Source organism: Salvelinus fontinalis, chromosome 22 (assembly GCF_029448725.1).
Source record: "Salvelinus fontinalis isolate EN_2023a chromosome 22, ASM2944872v1, whole genome shotgun sequence".
In the NCBI taxonomy this organism is placed as follows: Eukaryota; Metazoa; Chordata; class Actinopteri; order Salmoniformes; family Salmonidae; genus Salvelinus; species Salvelinus fontinalis.
Window position 1 is genome coordinate 4,728,096 of NC_074686.1, and position 27,136 is coordinate 4,755,231.

At 42.0% G+C, this 27,136-nt stretch overlaps 1 protein-coding gene across 1 annotated transcript; it reads right to left on the minus strand.

Annotated features, from left to right (window-relative positions):
• Window positions 1-10,546: 10,546 nt before the first annotated feature.
• On the minus strand, window positions 10,547-22,874 carry LOC129819594 (sodium channel subunit beta-1-like). Its single transcript, XM_055875973.1, has 7 exons — window positions 22,560-22,874; window positions 21,257-21,496; window positions 20,936-21,102; window positions 19,967-20,204; window positions 19,640-19,781; window positions 18,533-18,604; window positions 10,547-13,638 (listed from the first exon to the last, which is right to left on the minus strand). Exons 2-6 carry the CDS (start codon window positions 21,303-21,305, stop codon window positions 18,538-18,540), a joined length of 663 nt encoding a protein of 220 aa, XP_055731948.1. The 5' UTR covers window positions 21,306-21,496; window positions 22,560-22,874; the 3' UTR covers window positions 10,547-13,638; window positions 18,533-18,537.
• Window positions 22,875-27,136: the final 4,262 nt, after the last annotated feature.

The window sequence follows — 27,136 nt, forward strand, 5'->3', positions numbered from 1 at the left end:
CTTTTTGTTTTTACCACTACATCAATGACCATGTGGTAAAGGGACCAGCACACTGTGTACTTTGAGTTCCACCCATAGACTTAGATAGACATTGTATTGTATATGTCCCATTATGGCGTCTCTGAGAGCACGGGAAGTGCCATTGAGGCCATCTCCATTTTGAAGTAGTCCATTTTCTTCTTCTGCTACTTCTATGAGTTGGCAAGCAAACTGAACGGGTGCATACTGCCACCTGTATTGTGTTGTTTGAACAGGTATAACGCCACATTTACTGCCACCTGCAGTAAATGTGTTTACTGACAACAAAGCCCTGAGAGAGAGACTACAGGGATTATACTACCAATGTAGCGATATTGTTGGTAACAGCTCCATGGTGTGGCATGAACCAACAACCCTGCTAGGGGTGAGCACACTGTCACCTGCGCCATGAAGATTTAGACTTCTTGGCATATAGTGTAGCAGATCCCAATGAGATCTGGAGCAGTTGCAATCATTTTCAATGTATTTCCTATTGTCAGGGGAAAGGGAACAATAGCAGAACACATGGCAGTCTCATCTCGCTTAACAGGCCTTCTTCCTGCACAGAGTCACATACAACAAGAACAATCCCAACATAGGTGTGCTGAAACTCCCCATTATGAGTAGTGAGGTAAATTGGGCGAGGTGTGGCTGGGTGCTACTATGGAGCGATTTCAATACCAACAGAAATTGTATTTGAATTCCATAATTTTGAATGATTGCACAAATTGAATCATTAAAATCATATATTGAACATGTGTTTCGTAATTTCAATCGGAATTGAATGAATATGGCATTGTTGTTTCAAAATTAAATTCCCATTTAATTGAATAGTCAAGTTCAATATTTGTATATTCAGTTTCAATAGCGTAGATATTGCATTCATAGTCTGTATCAAGTTTACAAACTATCATTTCAAGTTTATCAAAATGTCATATATTCAACTTCCTCAGATACAGATTCAGATTCAGTTTTGAAATTCTGTTCTCTAAATTCAGATTCAAAACCAGAGAAAACATTATAGCCAGGAAAGGTAGAAGAGAACAGATAGACCCAAACACTCTCTTTGGTAAATAGAAGCTTCTGGCGGTTTCTCAGTTGTGGAAAAAGGACCCAATTGTCATTATTGAGTAAGAGTAGACATCTTAATAGAAAATGACAAGTAAAAGTGAAAGCCCCATTAAAATACTACTTGAGTAAAAGTCTAAAAGTATTTGGTTTTAAATATACTTAATAATGAAAAGTAAATGTTATTGCTAAAATATCAAATGTAAAAGTATAAATCATTTCAAATTCCTTATATTATGATTAAAACTAGACGGCACCATTTTATTAATATTTTTTATTTATTTAAGGATAGCCAGGGCCACACCAACACTCAGACATATTTACAAACTAAGCATGTGTGTTTAGTGAGTCTGCCAGATCAGAGGCAGTAGGGATGACCAGGGATGTTCCCTTGATATGTGCGTGAATTGAAGCATGTTCCTGTCCTACTAAGCATTCAACGAGTACTTTTGGTTGTCGGGGAAAATGTATTGAGTAAAAAGTACATTATTTTATTTAGGAATCAAATCAAATTTTATTTGTCACATACACATGGTTTGTAACGGCAGTCTAGCTCTTCCTCCTCCTCAGACGAGGAGAGGCGAGAAGGATCAGAGGACCAATGTGCAGCTTGGTAAGTTTCCATTATTTAATATAAACAAAGACAAGACACTATACAAAATAACAAAACGAACTAACTGTCACAGTCCCGTGTGGCACAAACACTGACACAGGAAACAACCACCCACAAAATCCCCAACACAAAACAAGCCACCTAAATATGATTCTCAATCAGGGACAACGATTGACAGCTGCCTCTGATTGAGAACCATATTAGGCTGAACACAGAAACAGACAAACTAGACACACAACATAGAATTCCCACCCAGCTCACGTCCTGACCAACACTAAACAAGCAAAACACACAAGAACTATGGTCAGGATGTGACATGGTTAGCAGATGTTAATGCGAGTGTAGTGAAATGCTTGTGCTTCTAGTTCCGACCATGCAGTAATATCTAACAAGCAATCTAACCTAACAATTTCACAACAACTACCTTATACACACAAGTGTAAAGGAATGAATAAGAATATGTACATAAAAATATATGAATGAGCGATGGCCGGACGGCATAGGCAATGTATGAATGTAGTGAAGTAAAAGTAAAAGTAGCTTAAAAAAATAAATAGTAAAGTACAGATACCCCAAAAAACTAATTTATCAGAGAAAATAAAAAATAAGGCCCACAATGGAAATAAATGCCCAACTTTATTTTGAAATCCCTTTTAAAGATCTTTGTGTATAAACAGTACCAGTCAAAAGTTTGGACACACCTACTCATTCAAGTGTTTTTCTTTATTTTTCTATTTTCTACTATCGGGGAAAATGTATGTGTCACGATCGTTACAAGGAGTGGACCAAAATGCAGCGTGATATGTTTCCCTCCTTTAATATTGGAAATGAAAACGTCAAAGAACAAAACAAATGAACGAACGAAACGTGACGCTATAAATAATGCTCACAGGCAACTATACATAGACAAGATCCTACAAATCACAATAGGAAAATGGCTACCTAAATATGATCCCCAATCAGAGACAACGATAAACAGCTGCCTCTGATTGGGAACCATACTAGGCCAACATAGAAATATAATATACCTAGATGACCCACCCTTAATCACACCCCGACCTAACCAACAGAGAATAAAAGCTCTCTATGGTCAGGGCGTGACAGTACCCCAAAACCTGACTCAATAGGGGAGGGTCTGGGTGGGCATCTAGCGTCGGGGGCGGATCCGGTGCGGGGTGAAGTACCCACTCCGCTCGTGGACACGTCAATGGAGGAACTAGACCGTGGCTCGTCGCCGGAGACTCCGGACCGTAGATCGTCGCCGAGGACTCCGGACCGTGGTTCGTCGCCGAGGACTCCGGACAGCGGGAACCCTCGTAGGAGGCTCCGGACCACGGAACCCCCGCTGGAGACTCCGGACCGCGGAACCCCCGCTGGAGACTCCGGACCGCGGAACCCCCGCTGGAGACTACGGACCGCGGAACCCCCGCTGGAGACTCCGGACCGCGGAACCCCCGCTGGAGACTCCGGACCGCCGAACCCCCGCTGGAGACTCCGGACCGCGGAACCCCCGCTGGAGATTCCGGACCGCGGAACCCCCGCTGGAGACTCCGGACCGCGGAACCCCAGCTGGAGACTCCGGACCGCGGAACCCCCGGTGGAGACTACGGACTGCGGAACCCCAGCTGAAGACTCCGGACCGCGGAACCCCCGCTGGAGACTACGGACCGCGGAACCCCAGCTGGAGACTCCGGACCGCGGAACCCCCGGTGGAGACTACGGACTGCGGACCCCCCGGTGGAGACTCCGGACTGCGGAACCCCCTCTGGAGACTACGGACTGCGGAACCCCAGCTGGAGACTCCGGACCGCGGAACCCCAGCTGGAGACTCCGGACCGCGGAACCCCCGCTGGAGACTACGGACTGCGGACCCCCCGGTGGAGACTCCGGACTGCGGAACCCCCTCTGGAGACTACGGACTGCGGAACCCCCGGTGGAGACTCCGGATCGCGGAACTCCCGCTGGAGACTACACACCACGAACCGTCTCAGGAGGTTCCGGACCGCGGACCGTTGCCGGGAGGTTCCGAATGCAGACCGTCGTCGGGAGGTTCCGGACCGTGAAACGTCGCCGGGAGGTTCCGAACCTGTCGCCGGAAGCTCTGGACTGGGAGCTGTTGCCGGAAGCTCTGGACTGTAGAGGTGCACTGGAGGCCTGATGTGTGGGACCGATACAGGTGGCACCGGGCTGATGACACGCACGTCAGGGCGAGTGCCTGGAGGAGGCAGGGGACGTACCTGACTGGGGACACGCACTTCAGGGAGAGTGCGAGGAGCAGGCACAGGACGTACCTGACTGGGAAGGCGCACTTGAGGGAGAGTGCGAGGAGCAGGCACAGGACGTACTGGGCTGTGGAGCCGCACTGGAGACCTGGTGCGTAGAACCGGCTCACATGGTACCGGACAAATGACATGCTCCTCAGAGCGAGTATAGGAAGCTGGCACAGGTGGCATCGGACGGCTAACACGCTCCTCAGGACGAATGCCGTATACTACGCCAAACCAATAGCTCTCTCGCTTCACTCTCCTCCAATTTGTCCAACAACTCCTCGAAGGTCTCTAACTCTCCCTTCCGTTCACTCTCCTCCAATTTGTCCAATAACTCCTCGGTCTCTGACTCACACCTCAACTTCGCCGACCACCCCGTGCCCCCCCCCCCAAAAAAATATTTTGAGGCAGCTTATTTGGCTTGCGTCGTGGCCGTGAACCCCGGCGTTGTCGCTCTCCTTCCTTCACCGCTTGCGTCTGCTCAATTGAAATTGAATTTGAAAAACAGAATGCAATAGTTTCAAATCCAAAATGTGTGCATTAGAAATTCCAAAATATTCTATTCAAAATTAATTCAAAATTATTGATTTCAAATACAATTTTTGTTGGCTCTGAAATCGACCCATATGCTGTGCTGTCCACAACCATGTGCTGAAATCGCATAAAATCTTTTATTTTCTTTCTGTTTTCTTTGCACTGATCACAGTGCTCTCCAAGGTGCTGAATGCAGAGGTGTCCCGTCCATTAGTGCATTAGGGTCGGCTCCCCACTTGTGATTAGTAAAAAAAACTACTTGTGAATGGTCCCAAAAAAAAAAATTATTCCAAAAAAGATATTATAGAATTCATGGTTTGTTTTACATGCTCAAAAATATTTGCAGTAAATGTGTACATTTTGAACAATATATTGTTCAAAACAAGCTGTTCAGTTACTTAATAATCTGCCCCTCAGTGAATGCCAGCAGCAAGCCGCGTGAACATACTTGGATTGTTTTGCCAGCTATTTGCTGTGAGGGGGAACTGCTAGCATAAATTATAACAGCACAGGGTGACATGTTATGTGGACTAAAACAGCATAAAACCGGGTGTATCACAAAGCATGATCAAATGAATTAGCCAGCTACAGGAACTTTGAGAAATATTGAGAAATTGTTTGATAGATTTTTGGGTCAAATTAGCCAGTTATCTACCTTTCATAAGCAGACTGTGCTAGCCCAGCTTGCTAGCTAGTTAGCCACCATGCCAATTTCAAGTCTTTCAAACTAATATCTGACTAATTCAGAAATGGGAAGCTATTTCAAAGATGTTAGCCAGTGGTGGAAAAAGTACCCAATTGTCATACTTGAGTAAAAGTAAAGATACCTTAATAAAAAATGACCTAGCCTCGAAGGCTTAAATAGCCCCGAATTAACCATAAACAAGGAACAGGTGAAAACAATACAGACAAAACCAACAGAAAAGGGAAAAGGAATCGGTGGCAGCTAGGAGACCGGTGACGACGACCGCCGAGCGCCGCCCAAACAGGGGGAGGAGCCACCTTCGGTGGAAGTCGTGACAACTACTTGAGTAAAAGTCTACAAGTATTTGGTTCTAAATGTACTAAAGTATCAAGTAAATGTTTATTTTACCTTTATTTATCTAGGCTAGTCAGTTAAGAACACATTCTTATTTACAATGACGACCTACCAAAAGGCAAAAGGCCTCCTGCGGGGACGCGGGCTGGGATTAAAAATAAAAAATAAATAAAATAAAAATATAGGACAAAAAACACAGCACGACATGAGAGACAACACAACACTACATAAAGAGAGATCTAAGACAACACAGCATGGTAGCAACACAACATGACAGCAGCACAACATAGTAGCAGCACAAAACATGGTACAAACATTATTGGGCACAGACAACAGCACAAAGGGCAAGAAGCTAGAGACAACAATACATCACGCAAAGCATCCACAGCTGTCAGTAAGAGTGTCCAGGATTGAGTCTTTGAATGAAGAGATTAAGATCAAACTGTCCAGTTTGAGTGTTTGTTGCAGCTCGTTCCAGTCGATAGCTGCAGCGAACTGACTGCCCTTAAAAAAGGATGTGTGCGCTTTGGGGACCTTTAACAGAATGTGACTGGCAGAACAGGTGTTGTATGTGGAGGATGAGGGCTGCAGTAGATATCTCAGATAGGGGGGATTGAGGCCTAAGAGGGTTTAATAAAGAAGCATCAACCAGTGGGTCTTGGAACAGGTATACAGAGATGACCAGTTTACAGAAGAGTGCAGTGATGTGTCTTATAAGGACCATTGGTAGCAAATCTGAAGGCCAAATGGTAAAGAACGTCTAGCCGCTCGAGAGCACCCTTACCTGCTGATCTATAAATTACATATCCGTAATCTAGCATGGGTAGGATGGTCATCTGAATCAGGGTTAGTTTGGCAGCTGGGGTGAAAGTGGAGCTATTTCGATAGAGGAAACCAGGTCTAGATTTAACTTTAGCCTGCAGCGTTGATATGCGCTGAGAGAAGGACAGTGTACCGTCTAGCCATACTCCCAAATACTTGTATGAGGTGACTATCTCAAGCTCTAAACCCTCAGAGGTAGTAATCACATCTGTGGGGAGAGGGGCATTCTTCTTACCAAACCACGTGACCTTTGTTTTGGAGGTGTTCAGAACAAGGTTCAGAGTAGAGAAAGCTTGTTGAACACTAAGAAAGCTTTGTTGTAGAGCATTTAACACAACATCCGGGGAGGAGCCAGCTGAGTATAAGAATATCATCTGCATATAAATGTATGAGAGAGCTTCCTACTGCCTGAGCTATGTTGTCGATGTAAATTGAGAAGAGCGTGGGGCCTAGGATCAAGCCTTGGGGTACTCCCTTGGTGACAGGCAGTGGCTGAGACAGCAGTTGTTCAGACTTTATACACTGCACTCTTTGAGAGAGGTAGTTAGAAAACCAGGCCAAAGACCCCGCAGAGACACCAATATTCCTTAGCCGGCCCACAAGAATGGAATGGTCTACCGTATCAAATGCTTTGGCCAAGTCAATAAAAATAGCAGCGCAACATTGCTTAGAATCAAGGGCAATGGTGACATCATTGAGGACCTTTAAGGTTGCAGTGACACATACATAACCTGAGCGGAAACCAGATTGCATACCAGAGACAATACTATAGACATCAAGAAATCCAGTCAGTTGATTATTGACAAGCTTTTCCAACACTTTTGATAAACAGGGCAAAGTAGAAATAGCCTATAACAGTTAGGATCAGCTTGATCTCCCCATTGAAATAAAGGACGAACCGTGGCTGCCTTCCAAGCAATGGAAACCTTCCCAGAGAGGAGAGACAGGTTAAAAATGTCAGAGATAGGCTTGGCGATTATATGGAACCAGCAACCTTAAAGAAGAAAGGGTCTAAACCATCTGACCCAGATGTTTTTTTGGGGTCAAGTTTCAGGAGCTCCTTTAGCACCTCAGACGCAGGGAGAAACTTTGTCGCAGGGCAGAGAAAAAGAGGTAGAAGCATCGGGGCTAGTCGCATTAGAAGGAGTGGGAGATGAGGAAATGTTGGACGGGCAAGGAGGCATGGACCATTTTCCTTTCCTGCTAAGCATTCAAAATGTAACAAGTACTATTGTACGTCAGGGAAAATGTATGGAGTAAAAAGTACATTATTTTCTTGAAGAATGTAGTGAAGTAAAAGTCAAAGTTGTCAAAAATATAAATAGTAAAGTACAGATACCCCCAAAAACGACTTAAGTACTTAGTACTTTAAAGTATTTTTACGTAAGTGCTTTACACCACTGATGTTAGCTAGCTAGCTATCCCCAGTTAGACAATGTGCTTTCACTTATTGCATCTGCATGCTTGTTGCATTCTCTCTCCGTGGTGCCCTCGTTTGTTCGTGAGCTATTTGCTCATTCTAAATACTATAATCTAATCTGTTCAAAACAGTTCAGCAGTGGTCATTCAGTTTTGACATACAAAAGTATTGATGCTGTTGTTCAAATGCACAGATGGCTTTTTATATCTTCTCTAAGAAACTACCGGTAGTTTGAAAACTTGGCATCATATTTCTGTCATGCTGCTTTGTTGACAACTCCAACCACCTCGCGCCCCGGGTATTCAGCCAATCAGCGGCCTCCACTGGCTGAATGTCTATGCTGCAGTCCCAGGCACAAGGAAGGCCACTGTAGATGTCCTTATTTAGGCTACCACTACCAGTGGTGTAATCCATATAATTATAACACACGGTCTGCATCATGCTTATGGTCATATCATATGCCTATATACTGTACAGTATGCCATATAGTGCTGACACATTGATAGGCGGCAGTACATAATAAATTAACTGTTCAACCACATTTTTGTTTTCTTCTTTTTCTACATTTACTTGTCACAGTAACATTGGCCTAGATTTATAGGCTATGTTCCTATGATCCTTACGGTATCTAGTAGTAGGCTACCCCGCCAACCAAACATGCCCACACCCACCCCTTCACAGCCATCACACCCAACCCGACCCACAGAGAACTGATACTATAGACATGTTGTTGGGGTGGGATTGGTGTGGGGGGGTCCGTGGGTGGCATTTCAAAATTTCTTTGGATTCCTCATGTCTAACTCATTGTTAGAAAAAAGAAAGTTGAGTCCAAACCGAATGTTAGGTACTATATTTATTGAATATTATATGAATCCTATAAATTAAAATTGCCAATTTGGGTGCAATCAATTAGTTCAAATTATATTTCAACAAAATAATGTCGCAGGAACGCTAATCGTATCTGTTTCAAACTACAGAAACGATTTCATAACAATCTGAGATGGTAAGTGTCGAACACCTCTTTCTTGTGCCTTTTGGCTCCATCCTGGACCTGTTGAAGAAGACCACTGTACCCATAGGGGCGGCAGGTAGCATCGTGGTTAGAGCATTGGGCCAGTTACCAAAAGGTTGCTGGATTGAATCCCTGAAGCTGACAAGGTCAAAATCTGTCGTTCTGCCTCTGAACAAGGCAGTTAACCCACAGTTCCCCGGTAGGCCGTCATTGCAAATAAGAATTTGTTCTTAACTGACTTGCTTAGTTAAATAAAGGTTAAATAAATACAAATGCTAGAATCGACATCCCCTCAGATAGGTGGGCCCCTCCCTGACCAAGCCATGAGGTAAAAGGAATTGTCCAAAGAGCGCCGAGACAGGATGGTGTCGAGGCACAGATCTGGGGAGAAGGGCCTTGGTCAGGAAGGTGACCAAGATCCTGATGGTTACTCTGGCAGAGCTCCAGAGTTCCTCTGTGGAACACCTTCCACAAGGACAACCATCTCTGCAGGACTCCACCAAACAGGCCATGGAAATCACTCCTCAGTAAAAGGCATGACAGCCCGCTTGGGGTTTGCCAAAAGGCACCTAAAGACTCTCAGACCATGAGAAACAAGATTCTCTGGTCTGATGAAACCAAGATTGAATTCTTTGGCTTGAATGCCAAGCATCATGTCTGGAGGAAACCTGGCACCATCCCTACGGTGAAGCATGGTGGTGACAGCATCATGCTGTTGGGATGTTTTCAGCAGCAGGGACTGGGAGACTAGTCAGAATCAAGGGAAAGATTAACGGGGCAAAGTACAGAGATCCTTGATGAAAACCTGCTCCAGAGCAGAGAAGGTTCTCCTTCCAACAGGACAACGACCCTACATAGCTGTGCAGCGACGCTCCCCCATCCAACCTGACAGGGCTTGTTAGGATCTGCAGAGAAGAATGGGAGAAACTCCCCAAATACAGGCGTGCCAAGCTTGTAGCGTCATACCCAAGAGGACTCGAGGCTGTAATCACTGCCAAAGGTAAATTATGTTTTTTTGTTTTTTTGCAATAAATGTGCCTAATTTTCTAAACCTGTTTTTGCTTTGTCATCATGGGGTATTGTGTGTAGATTGAAGAGAGAAAAACAACAATATAATCCATTTTAAAACAAGGCTGTAACTTAACAAAATGTGGAAAAATCAAATGGTGTAAATACTTTCCAAATGTACTGTACATCTCCTTTTCAGGTTGGGATGTGGAGCAGGGTAGCACAGACGGACTCCAGCCAGGTATGCTAATCACCCTGACTGCCCCTAAGAAGTCAGCAACACACATCCATGGACGCCACCAGTATCTAGGGACGTTTCCTGAGTACCAGCTCAACCTAACTTACTACCCCAATACTGACTGTGTGTACCAGCTGCAGTAGTGGCGAAAAAATAAATGTTGTAGGGGGTAAACGGTGATCGTCGCTTGTAGGGAGTAACGCAACGCTCCCAATATTTTGCATTTTACTCCAATAGATAGGCATTTACATGCGTTTAACCTCCACTACATTACTCGTGCCAACTGTATAGGAGAAAGGCCATGTAAGTAAAGTTGGGGTTTGAGAAGTTATCAACATCAGTGGATCTATTATGAAATTGGTGAGATTTGCATGTACTGTTTGCAGGAAAGTTTATACTTAAATGAATGGGTCTTTTGCTGATGCAGTTATCTTTTAATGTTTTGGCGTTCTTGTGAGTTCTTGTGAGACAATTAAAAGTTCAATATTCAGTAAGATCAATCTTCACTTCAATTAAGTTTTTTTATTTGATTTATCATCACAACATTGTACATTGTAGACAGTCTATCATAATCAATCACATTCTATTATGGAAATACCGTTGTATTTTTAGTACATTTCATGATGATTGTGCATAATCTAGAAGACATACTACAGGTGGAGTGGATAGAGTTATTGATACAGTGGGATAAATAAGAGATCCTATGACATTTCTTGAGCGTTTCTTGACATTTCTATGTAATAAACCCTCAACGATAATGGCAGTCATTGTAGTAAAATAACATTGGAATGAATGGCAGTCATTGTAGTAAAATAACATTGGAATGAATGGCAGTAGAGGCATAGGTGATGCCATTTCCTGCTTTTACTTATGCAGGAAAATAAAAGGCATGTAATATATCAGAAATTGTGTAATAGAATTACTGTCAACCTAACTATTGTCATAATTACAAAGTACCAGTCAAAAGTTTGGACACACCTACTCATTCAAGGGTTTTTCTTTGTTTTTTACTATTTTCTACAATGGAAAAACACATATGGAATCATGTAGTAACCCAAAAAGTGTTAATCAAATCAAAATATGTTTGATATTCATCAAAGTAGTCACCCTTTGCATTGATGACAGCTTTGCGCACTCTAGGCATTCTCTCAACCAGCTTCACCTGAGCACTTGTTGGCTGCTTTTCCTTCACTATGTGGTCCAACTCATCCCAAACCATCTCAATTGGGTTGAGGTCTGGTGATTATGGAGGCCAGGTAATCTGATGCAGCACTCCATCACTCTCCTTCTTGGTCAAATAGCCCATACACCGCCTGGAGGTATGTTGGGTCAATGTCCTGTTGAAAAACAAATTATAGTTCCACCAAGCGCAAACCAGATGGGATGGCTTATTGCTGCAGAATGATGTGGTAGCCATGCTGGTCTAGTGTGCCTTGAATCGTAGTTAACGTTGAGATGTGTCTGTTAGTTGAACTCTGAATAATTTATTTTGGCTGCAATGTCTGAGGCTGGTAACTCTAATTTATCATCTGCAGCAGAGGTAACTCTGGGTCTTCCTTTCATATTGCGGTCCTCATGAGAGACAGTTTCATCATAGCGCTTGACGATTTTTGCAACTGCACTTCGAAGAAACTTTCAACATTTTTGACATTTTCCCTGATTGACTGACCTTCATTTCTTAAAGTACTGATGGACTGGCGTTTCTCTTTGCTTATTTGAGCTGTTCTGGCCATAATATGGACTTGATATTTTGTCTATACCACCACTACCTTGTCACAACACAACTGATTGTCTCAAACGCATTAAGGAAAGAAATTCCACATATTAACTTTTAACAAGGCACACCTGTTAAAAGCTGGTTGAGACTACCTCATGAAGCTGGTTGAGAGAATGCCAAGAGTGTGCAAAGCTGTTGTCACGATCTTCGTCTTCATCGGATGAGAAGTAGGAAGGATCGGACCAAAATGCAGCGTTGTAAGTGTCCGTGTTAATTTATTATATCAGAACACGAAAAATACAAAATAACAAAGTGAAAGAAAGAAATGATAATCAAAACAGTTCTGTACGGTGAAAACACAGATACAGAAAACAACCACCCACAAACAAAAGTGGGAAAACAGGCTACCTAAGTATGGTTCTCAATCAGAGACAACGATTGACAGCTGCCTCTGATTGGGAACCATACCAGGCATAAACATAGAAATACAACACCTAGACATACAACAAAGAATACCCACCCACATGACCAAACAAAAAATAGAAACATACAACGCAATCTAAGGTCAGGGCGTGACAGCTGTCATCAAGGCAAAGGGTGGCTACTTTGAAGAATCTAAAATATAAAACATTTTGATTTGTTTAACGCTTTGTTGGTTACTAAATTATTCCATATGTGTTAGAAAATAGTCAAATGAAAGAACAACCCTGGAATGAGTAGGTGTCCAAACTTTTGACCAGTAAATACAGGGTTTATACAAATGTTCTATATAAATTGCCTCAAAAATGTTTTCAGTGTTTGTTTTCTTGGAAAGTTGTGAATCTTATAATATAATACAATATCAGTTACCTTGCTGCATTTACACTTTATCTAAGTCATATCACCAACTGATGTCAGCTAGTGTATTGACTGCATTGTTTGTTTGGAATGTCGGGATATTGGCAGTTGTTTAGAAAAAAATGATGGAATCATTCTACTAAAACTGGCAGACTAGCTAGCTAATAAACATTACTGTGCATATAATTTTCAAAGTCATTGTTTTAAATTCATTGTTTTAAATAACATCTTCTCACAGCACTCGCTGACCATTGTGGTTGACCAACTCCTTTACCAAAATGGCTGATCTTTTATACTATCAACAGAACGTTCGTGTCCATTCTAGTATTCTAAATCCAAGGTGATCTCGCGATAACCATTCAATCAGATTCATTCTCCCACTGTCACACCCTGGTTTGTTTCATCTGTCCTTGTGACTGTCTCCACCCCCTCCAGGTGTCGCTTATTATCCCCGGTGTATATATCCCTGTGTTTCCTGTCTCTCTGTGCCAGTTCCCCCCCCCCCCCCCCCCGTCTGTTTGTTTCTAGTCCTCCTGGTTTTGACCCTTGCCTAGTCGGACTCTGAACCCGCCTGCCTGACCACTCTGCCTGTTCTGTCTTCAAGCCTGCCTATCCCCTTGTACTGGTTGGACTCCAATCTGGTTACTGAACCCCTGTCTGGCCTGACCTCAAGACTGCCCTTCATCCTGTACTGTTTTGGACTCTGACCCGGTTCATGAACTCTCGCCTGTCACCCACCCACCTTTTGCCTACCCCTTGGATTAATAAATATCGGAGCTCAACCATCTCGCCTTGTGTCATGCTCACAATACCTCTTAATATAAATGTACATACACTTTAGAGATACCATTAAAACTGAAAAATAGGATTCATACACATACTACTCTAAAAGTGATCATGTCATCATATCACATTTATCCATTAACATTGTAACAGGAAAGGTAATAAAGACTCAGAGATACTATACATCTTCCGGGTGTCTTCATGCAAAAGAAGGGGTTGTATCGGTGATGAGGCCAGTCTGTAGATGGCACCGCTTGAATTCCTGAAAGCAGAATTAAACATCAATACATTACACATGGTTCATCCTGTGCCAAGAGAGAGGTCAAGGACAGTTGAACTCTGTTAGATGTAAATGTGCATATCCATGACAAGCCTCGATTCTACAATAATTACCTCTCCACTCACTTGATGCTTGAATCTGGTTGAATCGTGTGCATATAATAGTTACTTTTCCCCAGAAGGAACTTCAGTTATGGCAAGTCGGATAAGATAAAGATATATATACAAAAGTATGTGGACACCCCTTCAAATTAGTGGATTCAGCTATTTCAGACACACCTGTTGCTGACGTTTATAAAATTGAGAATACAACCATGCAATTTCCATCGACAAACATTGGCAGTAGAAAGGCCTTACTGAAGAGCTAAGTGACTTTCAACTTGAAACCGTCATAGGATACCACCTTCACAAAAAGTCACATTTCTGCCCTGCTAGAGCTACCCCGCTCAACTGTAAGTGCTGTTATTGTGAAGTGGAAACGTCTAGGAGCAACAACGGCCCAGCTTGTCTGGTGGGCCACACAAGCTCACAGAACGGCACCGTCGAGTGCTGAAGCACGGACCAATCGTCTCTCCTCGGTTGGACCTCACTACCGAGGTCCAAACTGCCTCTGGAAGCAACGTCAGCACAAAAACTGTTTGTCGGGAGCTTCATGAAATGGGTTTCCATGGACAAGCAGTCCCACACAAGCCTAAGATCACCATGTGCAATGCCAAGCGTTGGCTGTAAAGCTCGCTGCCATTGGACTCTGGAGCAGTGGAAACGAGTTCTCTAGAGTGGTGAATCACGCCTCACCATCTCGCAGTCCGACAAACGAATCTGGGTTTGGCGGATGCCAGGAGAACGATACTTGCCCGAATGCATAGTGCCAACTGTAAAGTTTGGTGGAGGAGGAATAACGGTCTGGGGATGTTTTTCATGGTTCAGGCTAGGCCCCTTAGTTCCAGTGAAGGGAAATCTTAACGCTACATCATACAATTACATTCTAGACGATTGTGTGCTTCCAACTTCGTTGCTAAAGTTTGGAGAAGGCCCTTTCCTGTTTCAGCATGACAATGCCCCCGTGCACAAAGCGAGGTCCAAATAGAGATGGTTTGTCGAGCTCGGTGTGGAAGAACTTGACTGGCCTGCACAGAGCCCTGACCTCAACTCCATCGAACACCTTTGGGATTAATTGGAACACCGACTGCAAGCCAGGCCTAATCACCCAACATCAGTGCCCAACCTCACTAATGCTCTTGTGGCTGAATGAAAACAAGTCCCCGCAGCAATGTTGCAACATCTAGTGGAAAGCCTTCCCAGAAGAGTGGAGGCTGTTAATCCAGCAAAGGGGGACCAGCTTTATATTAATGCCCATGATTTTGGAATGAGATGTTCGATAAGCAGGTGTCCACACACTTTTGGTAATGTAGTGTATATTGTAAACATATTAACAGTGACATTCACACATGACAGATACAAATGCTTAGATGGTAAATAATAGATAAATGTCAAGGACCGTTCGAAAATTATCCAACTCGAGTTGTCCCCCACAAAAATGCACCCTCCTCCCCAACATTATTTTTCTTCTCATATGACCCTCCCCTTGTACTTGAAAAAAAATGTATACAAAAAAAAAAACTAATTAGAATTAACTCTAAATATTGATTATGACAACAGTAACAGTGACAATGTAGGCCTAGGCCTTACTACTAACATCAGGGGCTAAAAAAAAAGGCTCGTGAAAAAAAATACTTCTATAAACAGATTTCATTTTACGACTAAAGACATTAGCAGAATGTATTTTTTAATACCTCAGCTATTAGTCGGCGGATCAGAACATAAAATAATAGCAGCCCAATTTGTACACCTATAGTACACTATTTTTAACACATCTGGCAAGTACATAATCAATTCAAAGACAACAACATAATCATTTTGATAAAATGAACAATGTCTCTAATAAATGAGTTATGTATTTTTTGGTAATCTACTTTTTATTAGCTCAAAACAATCAGCTTGCAAGAGAAAATGTCGCACTCAAAAAGTCCCAAAAGAAAAGCAGATTTAGAAAATAAACTTTTCAGGGAAGAGATATGCGTTCATCTTACCACATTTCCCCATGCCAAACCGGTGTGACTTGTTTGCAACGAAACTGCCGCTGTTTGCAAATAATTTCATCTGAGACGTCATATGATTCTACGCATTGTAGCCTACTTTCAAAAGTTAACCTTTCCAGTCCAGACCGAGGTGCGACGCGGAACAATTTAAGCTTTAACTGATAACTACTCTTCCGTGGCTTAACCGAAAAAGAGAATGTCACAAGCGCGTCCCTAAAATTCAGTTTTCCTGTGTTTTGTACCATATTGTACAACAGTTGATGAAACAAACACGGTAAAAGTCTGAAAAAATGTGATCAGTGTTATTTCCTGATAGTTGCTGATAGTTACACAGGACCTTCTAATCAGCAGGTTTGCATGGCCGGGAGTTTCAGCTTTCCATGGTGACATCACCATGTGGTAAATTGGTTAATAGACCAATAACAACAAAGAGAGTTCCAAACCTTTCTGCCAATAACAGCTAGTTTTCAGTTTTACCCTCCCCACACAGACCACTCCTAGACAGTCCTAGCAAAAATCTGACTTAAAAGCTATTTTATGCCAATTTTAACGGAAATCTACTACAGTAAGGTACCTAATAGTTACCCAGAAATGATATTGATATAAAAACGGCTGCATTTAAACATCTCTTTAACAAAAAGTGAATAGCTCAATTGAAAGCAACGGAGTTACACACTGTAGGCCTATTTGATTGAAGGAGACCGGGGAACCAGGTAACACTTTTAGGGTTTGGCTTATTATGAAAATGTTATTGAGTTCGATTAACAATATTGTTATACAAACAACTTACATATCTCAGCTACCATTACACACTGTAACTACAACATACCAGCCATTTACAATTCAACCGAAAGTGGCGGGAGTGAAATGTTACAATTAACCCAGTATGTGGGGTTAAATGTAAAACTGTCTTCAATGGTAAAAAAAAAAAAAAGATTTTAAACTAATATTTTGATTTTATCTTTCAGCCATGTCATATTGACCAAAAACTCAAAAGTTACCAAAATGTATATAGCCTATTTTATATTAGCATTCAAAAGTATGAATTTGACTTTTTATTGGATTTTTCTAAGATATTATCTTAGCTGTCCTGCTAAACTTGATGTAAAGAAGTGACATTTTATATCACGATGTGAATGTGTTTAAATAGCATATACAGTTTTGTGTTACATCTAACCCCCCACATAAGACCCTCTACTAATCCGAATCTTTTGACAAAAATACAACAATAATTATTGTCATCAAGTACACCAATCAAAAGACCCCATCTTACTGATAAAAATGATATATGTTTAGATACACGTAGAAATGCTCCACAGGTCAATCATTGAAAAAAGAGGCAGCAAGTATATTTACTTGTTTTCATTCCAATAAAACACAAAATAATCAAAGGATTTAAACGAAACTTCTTAGGCATTTAGACACTAACCAAACATTAGCACATTGAATAACAGCTTTCTACGTGGTTTCTCATTTGAGTTATTAAGCTGTTACAACTGACCTGTGCTACTTTGTTCTCCGTTCTCCCTTACGTCCAAGGCAAAGTAATAAAAAAAATATTTCTCGGCTATAGAACTTCCTGGCTCAGCCTCTGAATGCCACAGAGATGAACAAAAGATATTCCCATGCGCATCAGACACATCTTTCGTGTGTTGCTTGCTTCTAGAGCATCGTGGAGGAAAGTGTCGTTACAAATCACTTTATATAATCAGAACATGTTTTCGTTTCTTATAAATCTTAAGCTAACGAGGAGGATGCATTTTGACATGTTCTTTGACAAAAAGTAGGCTATGGCATACCTTCAAAGACCTACCCCCTCAATTCGAGCACTGGTTTTAACTTTTCACACCAAGCCCTTCACGGTCACAGAGCTTTTTAAGGAGTGGTGACACTATTGGAGGAATTGGCTGACAAATCTATGACTAGCCTACAAGACTGTTGAAATGAATGACTTGAATTAGCCTGATTTCAGCACCATGTGCTGTCTACCTCCCGGCTGATTGCGCCGCAGCTGCCGCTTGGCGTTCAGCTGTCATGGAAGTTACTCGAATCTGGCTTATTGAGAAGTCAATAACACTGATTAAAAAAAGCCTCATCATGGACAACAAAACATGTTGTTTCATGGCCTTTGGAGAGGCAGATATCAAAAGTGGCAGTGTGGCGAATATGAGCCCGAGCCGACGACGGCAACCCATGTGGAATTCAATAAATTATATAGGAAAACCTACAAAACGGCAAATGTTTAAAAAAAACACACTACCCTCCCGTGCCCAATAAAATCCACACAACCCTCCCCAAAGCAAAAAATAAGGTTACACGCCTCTCCCCTATTTTGTAACCCCCCTCCCCCTGTAATTTTCAAAATGTCCCTAATTGACAAAAATCATTTTGCATTCAAGAGCTGAGCTGTGCCTTAAAAAACGAACATAAGTCACACAAATCCATGTTCATTTAAAAGCCATACTGATGCTGGTACACAACTGTTAGTGCCTCTCTTGTTTTTACGAGGTAAACACCTGAGTCTGCGCCCTGATGGTAGTACTGCATATTGATCGCTCAGTGGGTGTGTTAGATCCAAAATTAGATCCAAGATCCAAAAAGATGTGCCATCTTTGTAATTGTCTCTGAGAGCCTTTCGGTTTCTCCTTACAACCGTACCACTGACAGTAAGGCATCTTTCTAAGTTATTCTAACTTGCCCCTGTGAGGGAGCCAAACAAGGCAACTACACTATGCTTCCTTTGGCTTGCTGATTACGTTTTTTTCTCTCATGACAAACCTGGGTTATTCTGCCACTTGCACACCGCAGTTATCTTTACTCTCCGAGGCTATGGCTAAATATTCGGCATTCCTGGAAAGAAAGGAGAAAGATAGATATGGTTAGAAGATCATCATCTGCTTATTCATCCTTCCATTCACATTTTATACATCCATCTAGCCATCTACAGTATAACCATTCTCGCCACTCATCACTTAAAGCATTTCAACTACACTGCATATCTCCTACGTTTATTCCAATCTTTCAACCTCTCTTGATCTACTCATTCATCCCTTTAACCTCTCTTTATGAATCCACTTACCCCTCTAAATTGTCGTTATCCATCCAACAACCCCTCTAACCTTCATTCATCACTCCAGCCCTTTTTTCATCCATCCATAACTTCCTTTACCCTTCCACCTCCACCCGGCACAGCCAGAAGAGGACTGGCCACCCCTCATAGCCTGGTTCCTCTCTAGGTTTCTTCCTAGGTTTTGGCCTTTCTAGGGAGTTTTTCCTAGCCACCGTGCTTCTACACCTGCATTGCTTGCTGTTTGGGGTTTTAGGCTGGGTTTCTGTACAGCACTTTGAGATATCAGCTGATGTACGAAGGGCTATATAAATAAATTTGATTTGATTTTTGATTTGATCAAGCAATCGTCCATCCAACTGAAGTAACCAGACCTATTGCTCTAATGTAGAGACGCAAAGCAGGCAGTGTCAGCTGAGCTAACATCCAATCAGAGACGGAACATAATTGGTTTTAACACTTCATGAGTGCTGAGGCAAGCGCACACATTTTCTTTAGGAAATATACCTTCTTTGGCTTTTCTAGAGTGGCAAATGTGACGACTATTGGACACAAGGATGGAAAGATTGAGAGAGAATGGGAGTGGAAAGGAAAACAAATGGAGAGAAAGACAGATAATATTGAACAAATAGGAACAGAGTAATTGTACTACTCAGCACTTTGAAAGACAGTAGAGAGGTCAAATCAACAGGATGGACAGGTACAGAGCATACAAGAAAGGGAGGACAGTGAGATTACTGTATATGGAGGAAGACAGTAATAGGGGAGGACCTAAAACGAAAGGATACAGCTGCATTAGAGGAAGTAGGGTTACTTACGCGCTTTCTCGTAATGCTTCCTCTCCTGCAGCTGAGATCTTTCTGTAGCAGTATACCATCTCTATGTAGAGCCAAGCCTGTAGCCCGATGATGGACACGTACATCATCACCTCAGAGACTATCGAGGCCGTCCCTCTGGTGGCTGTAGAGACAGAGAGAGGGGGGGAGTCAAAGCACTCAAAAGGCACCACAGAGTCTCTCACTAAGCACTTACAAAGCACTTTTTGAATTTAATTTCAGGTCATAAATGTTTCCTAACAATTGGGATAATTGACATCGGAATTACAAGCGCATGCAAAGCCATTAGTCTGTATAGTAATACTGAACCTTTAGCCACCACTGTCAAGTGCACAACCTTGCTGACAACAGTCTGGTATTCGTAGAACTCGTACGTCAGGAGCCGGTGGAAGAAGCAACGGTAGGTGCCCGAGTCATTGAAGGTGACATTGAAGAGGTAGATGGACGCATCCTGTATGTCTTGGCTCTGCTTACTGCCGCTCCAGTCCACGCGGTCCTCGAAGCGCTCATCCACAATGTGCTGGCCCTCCTCATCGTAATTATATATCTAATGACACAATGACAACTGGGTCGTTCACCTGGCACTGAAAATGTCTCCGGTTTCACTTCCTAGATCGCGACCCGTAGCTGGCAACATCCAAGAAAATGGACTCAACGGGACGCAACTGTGTTTCGAAAAGGCTTCCAGTAGGAAAGTATACTCAAGGTTACATAGCTGTGAGCTATGCACTATCTGCCCATCTGCTGTCCCAGTGGCTCTTATGCTCTCTGAGGGCTAAAATGGCATGCAGATTGATTCAATCTTAACCGCATACAGCACTCCGTCATTTCATGTGGTTGGGCATTGTGTGTGTGTGTGTGTGCATACCTTTGTGCGTTGTGCCTTGTGGCTGTGTGCTTAGGGATGGGCTCTGGGCCATGTGGCATAAGACAGGTTTGTCTAGAGCAGCGTTTCCCAAAGTCGGTCCTGGGGCCCCCTGGATGCACGTTTTGCTTTTTGCCCTAGCACTACACAGCTGATTCAAATAATCAAAGCTTCGTGACGAGATGTACACCAGGACCGAGTTTGGGAAACCCTGGTCTAGAGGACTATGTAAACCTAACCCTAGCCATTTAAAAAAAAAGCACTGGCATACTCTAAACAGACTGCAGACTACAGTGGCAGCATGTTTTGTGTGGGCACCAGAGCAAACAAAACCCAAAACCTAATCCTACAATCTACTACCATGGCAGTAATTTGGAATACTATAGCAATCATAATCAGCCTCAGATACTCACATGAGCAAAGTCAGCTTCCCCTTTGGCCTTGAAATACCAGTCGACTGTGGCAGAAGCCTCCACCTCGGGCCTCATCTTACAGGAGATGCAGCCCAGTTTGAACCCTTTGCCTGCAACGGCCTCAGTGTCCGAGTCCACCTCTGCACAGGCCCCATGGCACAGGGACACTATTTACAGGAGATAAGAGTTGTTATTATCGCTTTATTTTTATTGTAGAAATGGGTAGCTTCATAATTCAACAGTACACAGACAAATATCCATATATTGAAAGATGTTGTGACAATCCACAAACGTTCAGTCTACACATCTACACTCACATACCAAAGAGGGCACAAAGCAGAGACAGGAGCAGCAGCCGCATAGCAGACATGTCCTCGGGTGTAATGTATCAACGATAGTACAGATCCTAGGGCTGAGAAGCCTCAAAAGGTATCAAGAAATATCCCAACAGTCTCTTTGAACACTTGAGAGTAAGATATTCCTTTGAGATGTTATCCAGAAAGACTTTGTTTGAGCAAAGTAAGAAACGGTAGGGACTGAAGTTGCTTCCTCCGAAATTACCTTGGAAAAAACAAAAATAGTACATTTGATGTGGGTTTAATTCCTTCAACCAACACTTATTTTCTAATGGAAGAAATATTCTCAGACTATTGCATTAATTAATTGATTTGTTACATAAGCTACTGTGTTTATAGGCTTTTTCATTCACACTATGCTTTTTCCATGCACTTTGAGGATACATGCAAGTATTTAACATGAACATTGGTTTAAAATGTTAATGTTTTAGGAAGACTGGAGCTTGATCATTTCAATTAAATATAATGTGCCTTTAAGTGGATGCTTCATCACTCCAGTAAAGTGCAAATGAAAAAATGCCAATTGTCCAAGGAGAGACTTTCTAGAGAACAAGCAGAATACAGGGTAAGAGTGCTAATCTAATATACAGTTAGGCCTATTTAAAAGCCTCCCTTAAAAACAGCGAATATACTATTTTTCTTTATTACATTTAATGATATTGATATTTCTGATTTATATGTCCCCCTAGGATATAGCTGTTATGGTCCGTTTTTGGATGGTCCGTTTTGTTCACACAGTGTTTAGAAATCTATACCCTGGCCTGGTATTTGATTATCAGTTCGCTGAAGTCCTAATATCAAATGGTTAGTGCTATGGCGGTTCGTTGGAACGTGCCTACCCGTAACACCAACCCTAATGAATCATTTTACGTTTCAACTTCCATGGGGTGACGGCAGAGATGGACGTCCCAAGGATCCCGAATAGCAAGTTCAAATATCAAATACTCTAATCTATTATCTTTATAGGCTATGTATAACCACTGTAGCCTAATGTTGTATAGGAATAATAGGCCTACTTCTAAATGATATTAACACTGTCATGCAATGCACCACAGAAGAGGGCATAGACTGTAAATGCGTTAATATAGCGTTCTCGTCATGATGCTTATTTGAATGTGTCGACACTGTATGGTTTAAATACAGCAAAATCGCATGCCACTTGCATACATTAATAATACATTGCATGCCAATCATTTTATGTTAACACTGTAAGAGTGTTATTGCTCTATTTGTATTAGGCTAAATTATCATAATTTGCAATGTCTCACATTTTACTGTCCTGACGATGTCCTTTCTGAAAAAGAGCCTCCTTATCCCGATGTGTCCTTTCTCCGGGGGAAAAAAATGTAGTCTACCCTTCCCTTCTGACGGATCAACACATTTTTCTACACAGCGCTGTTCTTTTATGGAGCAACACCGTGGGCTAGGCTACTTGTAGAAGAGATGTTTCGCCCAGGCTGGCATTGCGAATTCGAATAATATAGCATTATCTCACACAACCAGCGTACAGGCCCACACATTTTGATGAAATCACCTAAATCTGATAAATCTAATAAGCGTATCGTCAGCAGCACTAAAAAAACACTTCCGGTTCGCGAAATGTTGAATAATTTCTAAATAAAAGTACCCCACGTAATAGTAGAAAAGTGTCAATATAATAACCTTTATTTGTTCATGATTTATGATAAATTATTGTTTAAACATGAACAAGGATTGATATTTGTTCATATTTAAGTGACATTTCTATTAAATTTGGGTTTTAAAAACTTTCCAAGGTCCCATAAATGCCACCAATGCGAATCACTGCATATCGATTACATATTGGCTTATAGAGCAAAACCTATTCTGGGTGCCACAGTAAAAGTATTGTAGGGAATAGTCAGTAGCATCTGTAGAATGTAGATATGGTGTCATTTCATGGGGCTCCGAATAACAGATCCTCATGAATACGCTAATATTTGTGTTAACTCGTCAGAATTGTAATCTGTTTATGTCACTGAGTAGGCTGATTTCCCATTTCATGGACACAAGACCCATAGGCATTGCAATATGAATGTCAATACATACAATAGGCTATATAGTGAGGTGATTGTCCACAGTTAAAGGGGAATTGCACCACTGATTTGGCCACATTTTTTGGCTTGCTCCTCAAGAAATGCTGTTATGACAGAAGACAAACCTGAGTTGGCTTGGGGGCTTATGGTTTGCTGTGGGTGTTTGCTGTGGGTGTTTCTTGAGTGTGTCCTTGCCACCATGAAGACACACCCATCTGTCAGAGCCTTTCCTGCAGCTGTTTCCCCCCACTCAATCGCAACAAACAAACCTCTTGCAGTTTGAGTTCAATAACTACAGCCAGATGTATGGTTAGATGCTGGAGGAAGCTTTGAGTAGGTCAGTAACCTACAGCGTAATATGAGAAGAATGCAACTGCTGAATTTATGTAGATGTTGTAAACTAAGTGTTTTGATATCTTTCAAATGTAGTAACAGGTCCATGTAGAATAAACAAACCTTTACATAATGCCATAGAAGCAGTGTTCTGCTAATATAGCAATGTGCAGCTTTCATCTTTCATTGTCCTTCCCAGCCGATACAGATACTGTGCCTATCTGCATTTTGTCTGGTGGTAATGGGGCCACCTTGGCTAACATGTCAGAGACTCGGAGTGGTCTAACGTTCTTGTGTGGAAGGTCCCAGCATCCATTCATGACCAGGGGATCGGTCTGGCACCAAGCCGGGCACTTTGTCTAACAGACAAACAGGGTCAACAATTGTACTCATCCATCAATTATAAACATAGCTTAAGAAATAACATCATCTAATTTGGAAGCTAATTCTATGCTTTACAGATGTAAACGGACTTTCTCCAGCCAGGATTACATTCAGGCCGGTGATGCCGTTACCCCATGCAACTGTGACATGTTTTGCTATGGCCCTGGGTTGGTTGCTGTTTCACAGAGGTAAAGTAGGTTTTATATCAGACATTCAACAGACATTCACCATTATTTTTTTTTTATTTAACCTTTATTTAACTAGGCAAGTCAGTTAAGAACAAATTCTTATTTACAATGACGGCCTACCCCGGCCAAACCCTAACCCGGACAACGCTGAGCCAATTGTGCGCCGCCCTATGGAACTCCCAATCACGGCCGGTTGTGATACAGACTGGAATCAAACCAGGGTCTGTAGTGACGCCTCTAGCACTGAGATGCAGTGCCTTAGACCGCTGCACCACTCGGGAGCCCAAATCTCGCAATAACTTTTGCATTGATTGTCGTAGAAACATCAAAACAATTGCTAAATATTCTAAAAAGGTCTCGCCTACTTTTACAACCTTTGATCCTTCATAAAAAGTAAAGTGTTGATTTTATAGAAATAAGGAAATCGTATAAAAATGCATTTAAGTCTCTTGTTCACAATAATTTTTTCATTGATTGTCAAAACAAGTGAAACATCAAAACAAGTGAAACATCAAAACAAGTGAAACATCAAAACAAGTGAAACATCAAAACAAGTGCAACATCAAAACAAGTGCAACATATTCTAAAAACATCTAGAAAAGACACTCAAAGAGGAACCAGATATTTGAATTGGAAAACAGTAAGTATGCAATTGTATAGCTCATTTTCAAAGCTTTGTGGAAAAGGAAGAGGACACCCGTGTGACTTTTGACAATGCGCATTACAGTCCACAACATTGGTTTAGGTAAACAGCTGAGGGATGGGGCCAGAGAAATGTCACCCCTAACTAATTAATGAATGTTGAATGTCAACACTATATCTTATAATCCACTGACAGGGCAGTTTCTCGAAAAATGTCACCATTTATTTTTCAATATTTTCAATAAACCACTAACTCAAGCTGAACTGGAAGAGGTGCAGTTATGGTCCATGTTGTGTCCAAAACCGTCTCCAGAACCCCATTGAAGGATCCGGCACCCGACCGCAAGGCGCTACAGAGGGTAGTGGGTACGTCTCGGTACATCACTGGGGTCGAACTCACTGCCATCAAGGACCTTTATACCAGGTGGTATTTGTATTTGTATTTATTATGGATCCCCATTAGCTGCTGCCAAGGCAGTAGCTACTCTTCCTTTGGTCCAGCAAAATTAAAGCAGTTATACAATTTTAAAAACATTACAATATATTCACAACAGATTTCACAACACATTAAGTGAATGCCCTCAGGCCACTACTCTATTACCACATATCTGTGCCTGTGTTTGAGTTTCCTCACAGTCCCCGCTGTTCCATAATGCATATTGACAAGCATATTATAATGTTAACTCTCTGTGTACATCCAAGGACCAGCTGTGCTGCCCTGTTCTGCGCCAATTGCAATTTTCCTAAGTCCCTCTTTGTGGCACTTGACCACACGACTGAACAGTAGTCCAGGTGCGAAAAAACTAGGGCCTGTAGGACCTGCCTTGTTGATAGCGCTGTTAAGAAGGCAGAGCAGCGGGTTATTATGGACAGACTTCTCCCCTTCTTAGCTACTGTTGTATCAATATGTTTTGACCTTGACAGTTTACAATCCAGGGTTACTCCAAGCGATTTAGTCACCTCAACTTGCTCAATTTCCACATTATTCACTACAAGATTTAGTTGAGGTTTAGGGTTTAGTGAATGATTTGTCCCAAATACAATGCTTTAAGTTTTTGAAATATTTAGGATGAATTTATTCATTGCCACCCATTCTGAAGCTAACTGCAGCTCTTTGTTAAGTGTCACAGTCATTTCAGTTGCTGTAGTAGCTGATGTGTATAGTGTTGAGTCATCCGCATACATAGAGACACTATTTTTCCTCAAAGTCAGTGGCATGTCATTACTAAAGACTAAAAAAAGTAAGGGCCTAGAAAGCTGCCCTGGGGAATTCCTGATTCTACCTGGATTATGTTGGAGAGGCTTCCATTAAAGAACACATTCTGTGTTCTGTTAGACAGCTAACTCTGTATCCACAATATAGCAGGGGGTGTAAAGCCATAACACATACATTTTTCCAGCAGCAGACTATGATTGATAATGTCAAAAGCCGCACTGAAGTCTAACAAAACAGCCCCCCCAATCTTTTTATCATAAATTTTTCTCAGCCAATCATCAGTCATTGTTGCAAGTGCTGTGCTTGTTGAATGTCCTTCCCTATAAGAGTACTGAAAGTCTGTTGTCAACTTGTTTACTTTAAATAGAATTGTATCTGGTCAAACACCATTTTTTCCAAAAGTTTACAATGCTGGTCTTTCATAATTTGGTGAGATTTACTTGGATGTGTAGTGTCAGCATTTGTTGCTGGCATGTCATGCCTAAATTAGCTAATCTTGCCAATTAAAAAATAATTGAAGTAGTTGGCAATATCAGTGGGTTTTGTGATAAATGAGCCATCTGATTCAAGGAATGATGGACTGAGTTTGCCTTTTTTCCCTACATTTAATTTAAGGTGCTCCAAAGCTTTTTACTCTCATTCTTTATATAATTTATCTTTGTTTCATAGTATAGTTTCTTTTTAATCAGTTTAGTCACATGATTTCTCAATTTGCAGTACATTTGCCAATCGGTTGTGCTGCCAGACTCATCCTTCTCAACCGTATGGTAGTGTCAGAGGAAGGCCCTAAAATTGGTCAGACTACAGCCACCCAAGGTGTAGACTGTTCTCTCTGCTACCGCACTGCAAACCGGAATGGTAAGTCTGGGACCAAAAGGCTCCTGAACAGCTTCTACCCCCATAAGACTGCTAACCAAATAGCTAACTGGACTATCTGCATGGACCTTTTTACTCTTTTGACCGTATACACACACACAAATTGGACTCTACCCATACACTCACACATACTGACACTCCAACCAATACAC

What these genes read in the sequence shown, in the direction of transcription:
- LOC129819594 (XM_055875973.1), bottom strand. Translation starts at nt 21,305, where the DNA reads ATGTCTGCTATGCGGCTGCTGCTCCTGTCTCTGCTTTGTGCCCTCTTT. An exon ending in CTTGACAGTGGTGGCTAAAG is followed by an intron (nt 19,782 to 19,966) that starts GTTCAGTATTAC and finishes CTGTCTCTACAG; the next exon opens with CCACCAGAGGGACGGCCTCG. An exon ending in GAAGCATTACGAGAAAGCGC is followed by an intron (nt 18,605 to 19,639) that starts GTAAGTAACCCT and finishes CTTTCTTTCCAG; the next exon opens with GAATGCCGAATATTTAGCCA.